The 11429-nt window shown below is 36.7% G+C and overlaps 2 protein-coding genes across 4 annotated transcripts in view; one reads left to right on the forward strand and one right to left on the reverse strand.

Moving 5' to 3' along the window:
• The window catches only part of nptnb (neuroplastin b), a 34490-nt gene extending 27032 nt beyond the window's left edge, over nucleotides 1–7458 (reverse strand). Inside the window, exon 1 of one of the 2 annotated variants that reach the window (XM_055036746.1) lies at nucleotides 6889–7458. In XM_055036746.1, coding sequence (XP_054892721.1) covers nucleotides 6889–6964 — 76 coding nt within the window. In that variant the 5' untranslated portion in view covers nucleotides 6965–7458. The remainder of the gene's footprint in view (nucleotides 1–6888) is intronic. The other variant, XM_055036747.1, reaches the window with a different exon arrangement.
• LOC129364221 (calcium homeostasis modulator protein 6) lies at nucleotides 7387–11273 on the forward strand. Of its 2 annotated transcripts, XM_055036749.1 has the most exons (3): nucleotides 7387–7469; nucleotides 8965–9219; nucleotides 9333–11273. In XM_055036749.1, the coding sequence occupies exons 1-3, from the start codon at nucleotides 7401–7403 to the stop codon at nucleotides 9483–9485; spliced, it is 477 nt and encodes a 158-aa protein (XP_054892724.1). In that variant the 5' UTR covers nucleotides 7387–7400; the 3' UTR covers nucleotides 9486–11273. The 2 variants fall into 2 exon arrangements, with proteins under 2 accessions (XP_054892724.1, XP_054892723.1); XM_055036748.1 differs by lacking the exon at nucleotides 7387–7469 and having other exon boundaries at nucleotides 8372–9219.
• Nucleotides 11274–11429: the final 156 nt, after the last annotated feature.

Consider the following 11429-nt stretch of genomic DNA (forward strand, 5'->3'; position numbering starts at 1 on the left):
AACTATTGTACTTGTGTGGCACTTCTGAAAAAATAAAATAAAATAAAAAAATAACACAGTGCAAAAAAGATCTTTTTATTACAGTTATTTCACTGTAAAAATAAAAAGAACTTTCTCTGACACACAGATACTGTTCCACTGGTATCATTAACAAAAATGTTTAGGCATATTGTGATCATAAGAATGTAATAATTAAAATGGAGAAAAACTGATGCCTTTCTAAGTGGATTACAAAGTACTGCAGTGAAATAAAGCTTGATTTCTGCAGAGTGTTCTGGTTAATGATGATCAGGTAGAACACCAACTGAAGTGCTGCTGCTTTGTTCACCATCTGCTAAGAAATACATGTCACATTAAGCGACATGAATAGAAACTTGTTTTTTTTTTCCCATTCACAGGTTTTTATTTTTCATCAACTCCATTATAACACTTTTTTTGCCTAGACTTGAATTCACTCCCTGTAATCTTGTCTGCAGTAGCAGTTCTGTCACCTAAGTTTCACATTCTTGGAAGCCCATATTGACATGCCTCAAAAAAAGCAAGACAAGCTAACTTTGATGGGTTCAGAACTATACACACTGTGGCATAACATATTCTCTCTCGCTACAAAAGTATAATATCAGTAAATTTTTGTTACAAGATTTTACATACACAATGTATACAAAGGTTCTTATGAACAGTTTATTTTTTTTCTCTTCTCCCTTTTACATTTGTTTTAAATCAGATGTCAGAGTAACAGCTGGGATCAGAGTTTTTCCGGCTGTATAAATCAGACAGGGGCATGATTTCCCCTACCCCATCTATTTCTGCTCACTGCTGATCAACTGATAAAGAGAAGGCTACAACACTTTCCATTTGGTCTCAGCAATGATTGATTTGGCTGTTTAGAAGTATTTTCAGATGCATAAAAGAGTTTAGAAAAATGGTTGGGATGCAGCCTCCTCATTTTCAGAGTCCAAATTGGCTATATTTTTAATGTTATTTGGCATCAGTTTATGTTTGCATTGATAGAATACAACTTGTATCTTGTACCTATTTATGTGTAATCAATATGGCAAGCATTCTGCTGTAAGTGAGTCACAACAGTTGGTTAACATGAAAGAACATTTCCACTATTTTGGCCACTTTTTATTTTCCAGACATTATTATTTTTTTGCTCAGTGTAATAAAAGTACCTCAATTTGAACAAAATTGTATTTGAAGAATGCAACAAATTCATTTTTCAACTTCTTTGTTGCCTTATTCTCTGTTCCCATTTCCAAACACTTTGTGATCTTTAAGACCTAAAATGGAAGGGAAGGTCCCTGATATAAGCATTGGATATATTTCTTGGAACCTGTCCTATCAAACTTGTTAGCTATTTTAGCTAAGTGTTTTTTTGTGTGTTTTTTTTGTGTGTTTTTTTTATAGTTTATATCTTTAAACTGTAGTATAAAATTGGTTGACGTGAGTACAATTAGAGGAACAATTATTTATAACTACAGCAGTCTAAGCATTGGTCCCACAACGTAGATTTTAAAACTGCTAGTTTTTCTAGCAGTTTCTTTCCTTCTTTCTTTCTTTCTTTCTTTCATTCTTTCTTTCTTTCTTTCTTTCTTTCTTTCTATCTTTCTTTCTTTCTTTCAGGAAGCCTGTGGATGTTTATTTGGAAGGGTGAAGGATACTTTCTCTCTAATTGTACTGTTAATATGTCATCATTTGTGTATCAGCGCAACACAGATGCATCTGGTGTCAAAGTATGTAAAAACAGCCACCTGCTCCTGTGTATCATTAGCTAAAATGTCGGGCAAGACAAAAATGAAAATTAACCTCCGGGATCCTTGTAGAGGTCGTCTCAGTCCCAGCAGAGCAGCCTTAGCTTTAATGCGTTTAATTATATCAATACAAAGAAGGTCAAAACTGTAGAAAAAGCACAATACAGCTACATACAGCTACCAAATAATCGATTGCTATGTAAAAAAAAAAAGAAACGATAATTAGTTAAATTATTGTTTTTTTCAGTGTGTAATATCTATGCAGCAATGCTGCTCCTAATCAGTGCAGGCCATATCACATTTCGCAGTGGGCAGCCATGACTCAGTGTAAGAGTTTGGCTCGAGTTCTACAGCTTGTTTTCCAGACTCACAGATGAACCTTTGTGCATGGCCTGCATGAAACATGATAATGGACACTCTGCTGCACTATATAGGTATATTGATTGGATGCTACATGGCTGTAAAATGCTTGTCTTACAGTGCAATGTTGTCCTCTGCAGATGCTGGTGCATAACTGGCAGTGCAGTGCATAATGTCTCACTTTTGGGTGTAGCTTTTAATGGTAATTTATGAACATTTTGAATTCCTGATTAATTTGAACAAATAATAAAAATACAAAGAAGGAAGGAATATTAAAGGAAAAAATTGAATTTGTGTGTGTTGACTTGTTTTTGATTTCACATGTACAAGATACTTTAGATTTTGCCTTCCTACACAATTCAGTTTGATTCTCATCTCCTTTCATTGCTTCATCTGGGATTTGTTCCATTGCGTTTGATTTCTCTGGTTGAATATCATCCTGGCCAATCAGCAAACATAGAAAGTTGTGAATGATTGACATCTGTGCTGTTTTAGAATATTGATCTGGCTATATTGGTTTGTGGTTTAGCAATAGCGATGGAGAAACCATAAGGTTTTCCTGCAGATGAAATCAGAAGCTTACATACTGCGACTACAAGTATATATATATATATATATTATTTTTATCACTGCCTGAAGTTAAATTAGAACAAACTTCTCTTGCTTTAGATTAATTAGAATTTATTTGCTTAACTTATAAGAAAACAGAACAAGAAAATTTTTTAGACATTTGTTTAGTAACTTTCTTTGAATTCAGAAGTTTACATACAGAATTATGTCTCTTCAAACAAAGTGAGAAAGCACAGATGACCATGCCAAAACGTAGAAAAGTTCTGATAGGTTAACCAATAGATTTGATTTAAAACACATCGCTGGATGTGTTTTAAGGCCTCACCTGGAACACAGTTTTTTTCTTAACATGTTTGAACAAAATCAGCCAAGAAATTAGGAATTGTGAAGCTGCACATGTCTGATTCATCTCCAGATACTTTAAGGTGCCTTCATCTATTCAAACAATTATGAGCAAGTATGGAAATGATGGGATGTTCAAACATCCCACAGTTCACAAAGGAGACGAGTTCTGAATCACACAGGTGAATGGGTTTTAGTACAAAATGTGCCAATGTTGGATATATCTAACATTTCTGATTATTATTAAACTCAGCAAAACATTAAAGTACATGCATTTGCTTAATGGACCCAAAATGATTGAAGTTCTTAGTTCTGATGCATTTAATTACCTCACAAAAAATATTAGTTTTAATATTTGACCTGTCAATGACCTATCAGAGCTAATTTAGGGAAAATTGGTCAATTCTTTGTCTCTTGTCAATCAAGATTGTTACATTTTATGTAACGGTTTCTATTAACGTAGTTAATTTTATTAACATAGTTAATAGAAACCGTAAAAATTTGTTATATGTTTTTTTATTCTCTAAAAACTTATAAGCTTCCCTGATCTTATAATACTACATAAGAGCAGTAAAAAAATTATTTTAAAAGGAATTTTAAAAAAGATGGCCTCAGTTCTGTCAGACTGCTTCAGGGTAGCTGTGGTAACCACCATCAGTGTGTGAATGTGTGTGTGAATGGATGAATGACTGAAGGAATCGTGAAACACTTTGGTGTTCTTTGGACTCGTTAAAGCGCAATATTTTCATCTTTCAGATGCATCTGTATAATCAACATTTCAATGAGTCAAGACTTGTTGTGTTTCTAATCATTAGGCGGCATAAAAAAACAACTCTGAGAACTCAGAGCTATATTTTGTTATCAGCTATGCACTTTACAAACTGTATCTAGTTCTGCTCTGACTGATGTGCTGGCCAGGCCAATCTGTCACCTTGTCCTATTTCCAGCTTGTCAAGTGATATCTGTAAAATTTTCCACTCTATGCACAAAAATGATGCAACCATGAAACTGCGGAGCCTTTCCACAAATCAAAATGAAACCTCTGCCCATCAACATGTTAATCTCGAATAAGTATGGAAATATGGCTCGTGCTAAAAGAAATTCCTACAACAGTCATTTAATGTGGCCTATACATTGACTCACATCCAGGGAGAGCACAAAAACATGCAGAGTAGGTTACATCCTTCGTAGGGAGATATTATGTAAGACTAAAAGGTACCACTCTAGGTCAGCACCAGCTGTCTTCTCAACAGTATTTAATAGTTTTTGCATACGGACCATATAATATTTGATCTTAAATAGTTTACGTCCACACGTTGAGTCTTAAGAGTGCCATGCAGCTGTGCACCGGGAGGCCGTCCATTAAAAGTTAATGGATTCACTTTCACAAAAGGACCTTAAAGCCACAGTTCTCAGCGCTCAGTCTCTGTGGTAAAAATAGAAATGCTGCAGAACGGACGGATGCAATTCACAGCCTTCCAAATATCTGTCGCACAACCTGGCTGCCTGTAGTAGGCCTAGTTTTTCCAGAAAATGAGGGAGCAACTGGCACAAATTCCCTCAGCTTTCCCAGACACAGTGATTAAATCTCTTGCACTTATAATTATTATTGTCCCCACATCACTGCCTGGATGCTGTCATATCACAGCAAAACCAAGCATTGTGTAAGGGGTGGCACAGTGATTACCCTTAATCTGGACTGGGAGAAAAAAATGAAATGGTTTGGCATGCAACATGAGCAATTATCTGAGAAATACCTCTGGTTCTGCGCAGTAGTTGCAATTTATTGCTGCCCCAATCAAGGCTGACGTTAATGAAGGATCTGTTTACTTAATGAAATCTTCCTCTGTGTAGCAAGAAAACATTAACAGATCTGATGACCGGTTTGCATGAGACTGACTCTCGCAGACAATGTATTTATGCATGCATGCAATTCTATGGAGCAAACTGGGCCACAGAGAGTGGACACCAACACAGTACAACGCCTATTTTGTGTTTCATTTTCCAGATAGTCAAATAAGGTCCACACACTCCAGTGAATTTAATAAGGAAGGCGGAAAGAAATTCAAGTGAAAATATTTTTTGTTATATAATGCTGTGGATATTTGGTTTATTTATCTCTCCAAAAGCTGACAATGGAGGTTGCTTTTTTTTTTTTTGTAAAAGATTTTGTTAAAGAGCCATATTCTTTAACTGTCCTGCTTATTTGTTCTTTTTGTTTGAGAATAATTATTTTACAATCTGCTGCAGTGATTTATTGGTACAAATGAAATAATATTTGCAAATTTAATCCTCCAACCTTCTCAAACTTGTCATCAAAATCTGTCTCATGAGGTCTTGCATGAGACAGATTTTTTCCCCATGCTGCTAAGCAAAGCGGAGCGGCATTATAATACTGTATTTAGAGTAATTGTCTCCCCTTTCCCTGCCTTATTTTTTTTCTGTGACAGCTTGTGACACTGTTTGTCAACATGTGGGAGTAGCAGCTCAGTTAGAGACAGATGATTTTTAGACTGGTATAAAAATCGACAGGAAATAAATTCCAACTGGAGAGTTGCTATTAAAACTTTTCAAAAATTATGAGCAGTCCACTTTCATTTCATGAATGGCTGCTGATTTGTGTGGCCCAGCGGGTGGTGTGATTCAACAGAATTATAAGTAAGGACATGCTGTATCAGAGGACAGGCTGAACACCCAACAGCATGTTGCTGACATTCCTCATATCAAGTCTTCCATGTTTTCGCCATGATTAATGCACAGTGAACTTTTGGTGTTCATAAAAATCTGCCCTTTGCATCTTGGAGTGTCTGTCAGTCAAACATTTTGAGCCCAAATTCTTCTCTTTTTGATAAAGAGAAGAATTATTAGACGCACCAACAAATGGAATGAATTTGTAGAATTTTGTTATGCAAAGTATTTACAACCTTTCCAACAACAACACACAAGGAAGGTTCTCTGGAAAGAAAACAACAACAACAAAAAAAAGTTGGATCACTTTTACAGTTCAACCACATCTAAGCTAGTCTACTCAAGAACTAGCATGTTTTCAAACAGGTAAATATCACAATCTCAGTTCCCAACAAGCATTTTCATACTGTGATAAATACATTATACTGTCAGATAAAAGCATAAGCTTTTATATTTTATAGAAGGATTGCATGTAATAGACAGATTGTGCATAATTATAATGTGAAAGAAATAGTGTGTGTGGTTTCCAATCTTCACTGCATTGTTTGTTCACTAACGCTCTTCAAAAAAACTTCTGAAGCCTTCATAGAGCAACTGGTTTTATTCTAAGTTACATGTCACACAGATGGACTCTGTTTCTGATGCACTGGATTTAATTTTGGGCCATCTGAGTAAAGGGGGATGCAGCCCACACTTTTCAGATTTTTATTTGGAAAATAAATAAATAAATTCCCTCCACTTCACAATTATGTGGTATTTTTGTGTTACTTGATCTATTAAAATTTATAGTTAACAATTTTTGTGAAAAGTTTGAAAGGGTAGGCTATAAATAATTCTGCTTGGCATTGGAAATAGATAAAGACTTGTTTCTTCTGTGTATTTCTATTCAACTTGTCAACCATGCCCACTCAATTCAAGAAATAACCTGAGGAGGAGAAAAAAAAAAGTCAAAACTCGTTAAATTTTTCCTGAACTTTCTGTTGTCGGCGACACAAATCAAACGTAGTAACTCTGGCCTTGTTGTGGAGGAGCGTGAAATGAAAGTAATGGCTTAACGCTGTTGAAATCAAATCCTCTTTAGAAACGTTTCACACGGGCGTCCTCAACACAAGACAAATCACTTTCCCTCAGCGGACACTGAGCATTTCTGCCACGGTCAGATCTGTGTCCTTACCGTTTTGAGCCGAGGCAAAGGGCAGCATCAAGTTGCCCAGAAGGACCACCGCCAGCATCACCTCGTTAGGATGCATCGTTAGGGCTCGATAAGGGTCTCTCGGTCGGACGAATGTGGGAGGAGAGATGGTGTAGGCTTATTGATCACGAGATCTAAAAAGATGGGCCCAGCATTGCACCGGGTTCTTTAAAAGCAGCCAGCCGAGGTGATTTTCTTTTTCTTTTTCTTTTTTTTTTATCCCGTGGAGATGTCTCCCTGATTCAAACACCTTTTGGAGGGCAGCCGTGGGTGAAAGGTCCGGGACGAGGCCAGCCGAGCTGATCTGCAGCCATAGGCGGCGAAGAAGCCTCGCTGGGATTGCGGGGAAGATGTCTTTGGATGTCAGAGAGATTGTCCACGGCGAGGATCCAAAGATTCAGAGATGCGCACACCGATGCGCATTTACGCTCCCACCGGTCACGGTTCGGTGATTAAGATGAAAGTAGCGCGCAAGCGATTCCCGACGGCGAGTGATGAAGCCGAAACATAAGTCTGTTATCAGCGCCGGTCTATTTTTAATACCAACGGAGGAACAGATGCTGGTAGGGAACCAACGGCAGCGACGGAAAGCCGCGCGTGCCCAGTGCGCTCATGACTGGGGATGAACACACACACACACACACGCGCGCGCGCGCGCACACACCAGCGACACGCGCCCTGCATGGCGCACGCAAAGGCAAATGATGTTGTTTGTGAACTCCGACAGTTTTATGCTTTTGTAATTTTTCTTCTGTTTTACATTTTATTTGATTAATTTCAGGTGACAGGATGTCTATCTCACTTTTTAAACTTCTATTTATTTTGACCCTATTTTGTTGCAATTTACATACATGTTCTGAATAAAAGGCAACACATGCAGATGTGTAAGATAAACCAACTACAGAGCCTTAAAAATAATATCAAGAAAGTAAATATAGAATCAGTATTTGCTGAAGTCTGATTCAAACTTTTTTTAAATCATATTCAGTCTTTTTTTTTTTTGATGAGGTTGTGAAGATACTCTTCAGCTCCCCGATTGGGTCATTTGTAAATTATTTAATAATTTACCTGGGTCTTCTCAAAAAATGCATTCTAATTTCCTCTTCAAAATTAACATGGCTTCCTGTAATCCTCCTCAATCCCTAATCTGTGCTGCTGCACGAGCGACCTCACGTGGCCAGTTAGAATAAACACCAGCAATTGTCCCTTATTGCAGTGTGTGGTCACGACTGTTCTAATCTGTTTCAGTAAACACACTGGAAGCATTTGAATACATAATCTATTCATAACCCAATAATTTTATAGCATAGTTCCGGTGTTATTCGTCATCATTTTATATGACTTTTATATGACTTGAATAATCTTGTAGTAAACCTTCCAATGTTTTCCCTTTTGCATGAAATAAATTCAATTCTTATGTTTTGTACATTTTGAAGCTCTATTTAAATATTTATTTTAGCTTAAATGTTTGCTTCTAAGTAAACAATCACACCTATCAGATGTTTATTTACCAGACTGTTGTAAAGTGCATGTGTGTACTCTACTGCAGAACAAACTTCCCTCCTCTTTACAGCCCGCCCTTCAATACTCTATAGGAGACCACATTTAAAATTAAACCCCTCCTGAAATCTCCCAGAGACCAATCCACTAGAGAAAGGTCAGCGCCGATGGCACACCCTCCGTTGTTCAAAGCCAATCAGAGTGGAAGGGCAGCATTTTGCCTGAGGGTAAAACTTACCCCTGGATGTGTTAATTACGCATCACTAAGCTGTTGCCAATGTGTTCACAACCGTGGACTATCTTTTGGGCTTTTTGCAGCAGTTGTCTTCATTCTTTAGTCAGTTTAGTATGGAAAGTAGACAACAATGGCTTACCAGGCTGAAAAATGAACTTAGCAACAGTCCGCTGGTATCCAATGTGGCTTTTGGGTTCATCCTCATGGGACTAGAGAAGCTCGTGGAGCTGGAGTTTGAGTGTCCTTGCAATCCTACGTGGAATGGAGCATTTTCATCAGCATTCTTCATCATTCCTGCTGTCATGGCTTTTACCTTGATGCAGATCATCCAGGGATGCAGGTGCAACATGTGGTGCAGGAAAATGGTTTCCCTCTCAAGTTTCGTTCCTGCTGTCGTTTGGCTGATCTTGTTGTTCCTGGATGGCCAGTACTTTGCCTGTGCTATGACAGACTGGGATGGGAGATTTGTCCTTGTTGACAAGGCAGCTCCGCAGAAGTGGTGTGAGCCAGTTACAGAGGGAGATGTCACCCCGCAAGAATTAATGCTCCGCTCACAGCAGTTGTTTGTGTTTTCTCAGGTGAGTGGGATATGGCCAGTTGGCAGCATATTCACCATGTCAGATATACTTGTTATCAAACGATGGAAGCTCTTTCCTGTATGCGTTGACTAATCTTAGTCTCCTCTGTCCAGGTAATAGGAATAATCCTCCTCATTTTCATCTGTGTGGGTCTGGTAGTGTATGTAATCAGAGAAAGCTGCCAACAGGAGGTGCAGATGCAAGATTCAGATGTGGCTGAGCTCACCATGCTCAGGATGAGCTCTCTACGGACCAGAACATCATGAGTGGACCTACCCTGTCCTACACAGACATTTTGTATTTACCACAAAAAGACTTGACAGGAGTTTTTCAATCTCCCCAAGGATATTTTGGGGCATTTAAAGATATTTGAAAATTCTCCATCAGGTCATATAATGTAAGTGTTTCGACATTTACCAACTGGACTTCTCCTTGTCTTTTGTTTTTTTCTTGAAAAATTCCTCAAAAGTAAATGATCACTGGTGTCACCATGTACACTGTTCAAATAAATATTGTGTGTTTTTTGTATACATATTGAGGAATAAGTATATATAAATGTCCCATCTTGGTGCTTCCTCACTTGGGTTACCAGTGCAGCAATTTCATTCCTAATCGAGGTGTGTGGGTTAATATTTTTTCTGCTATTTTCTATTTGTTTTGTTTTATTGCTGTAGTTGAGATGAAACTAAATATGTTTGATCAGGTAAAAAATACAGAATAATAACGAATTGATCTAATTTCAGTGCCTTGCAAAAGTATTCGTACCCAGTAAACATTTTTACATTTTGTCACAAAGTGACTGCAACATTCAGTGTATTTCCTTTGGATTTTATACAATAGAACAAAACAAAGTAGTTTTGTTTTGTTCATTTCTTAACAAAGCTTCTTTGTTAAGAAAGTAACAAAGTAGCTTTCTTAACATTATAAATATGTATTTCCTTCACATTTAGAAGGAAATCCACTTCCTTCTAAAGGGACAGAAGGGAGAGAAAAAACAAAAACAAAAATTTGAGAAGTTGACTGCACATTTGTATTCAGCTGACCTGATTGTTTCACATCTAGACTTAACTGCATCACTGTTTCTGCTAGAAAAAAACGTCTTCCAACAGAATGATGATGTCATATTCAACAGTTTTGGATATTGTTATATCACCGAGCCCTCTCCAAGCTAACTTGTCTTGTGTGGTAATTGGTCTTCCTCATTGTTGTTCTCTGACCAACCTCTGAGGTCTTTACAGAACTTACACTGAAATTAAGTTTCTCAAAGTCAGATTCTAATAAAGGCCACATCTCAGGTGACCTGAGGTGGATTTTTTTCAGGGAATATAGTATTTGAGGTTCAATACAAATGCATACCACGCTTCAAATAGTTTTTTATTTATTTATTGTTTACTTTATTTACTCATAAATCTGGCATCCTTATTCACTTTACATCGTTGTGGTAGTCCATGTTGACACAGAAAAATAAAATTCAGTACAATAATTGAAGTTTATAGTTGTGAGTTCCGAAGCACAATTACAAGTGCCTTTGCAAAGCACTGTAATTATAAATCACAGAAAATGTTGGAAATTAGGTTTGTTAAAAACAATAACTGGTTTGTCTGTATACCCGCCCGCCAATAAGTTTGTTTTCTTAAACTGGTTCCTGGTTATAAGCATGAATAAAGTGAGAATAAATATTAAACTTTTCAACAAATAATTTTATATATAGTGATACATATTGACATATGTATATTTAAGATATTGATATATATCAGTTGTCAACAGAGATTGCTTTGTATCATTTCATAAACCTTTCCCCATACATTTAATCTGTATATTTTAATTCACTGTTTTTTGTTTGATTTGTTAACTATATTAGGTATGTCATAAGGTATGTCTGCCAGGCAGCTAATAATGGTTTGTCCTTTATTATTCTTTTATGCTAAAAAAATAATAAAAATGTTCCTCTAAATTGAAATTCATGTTCTACATATTACCTCTTCAAGCTTTGAGACACCATTCCAAGTATCCCCAGCAACAGTTGTAATTGATATAAAATTTGTATTATGTCAAACAGGCAAAAATAACTAATTTCTTAAGTGATGGTTGAATTTTCTCTTTATTTTTAGTATTAGAATGATTTTCCTAAAGAGGTAAAGTCATCAAATGTTTCAGACAGTTATAGTTTGAATATAATTAAAATTTTTCCTTATAGAAAAACTGTTTTC

This window comes from Poeciliopsis prolifica, unplaced genomic scaffold (assembly GCF_027474105.1).
Source record: "Poeciliopsis prolifica strain line A6 unplaced genomic scaffold, Auburn_PproV2 SCAFFOLD011, whole genome shotgun sequence".
NCBI lineage: Eukaryota > Metazoa > Chordata > Actinopteri > Cyprinodontiformes > Poeciliidae > Poeciliopsis > Poeciliopsis prolifica.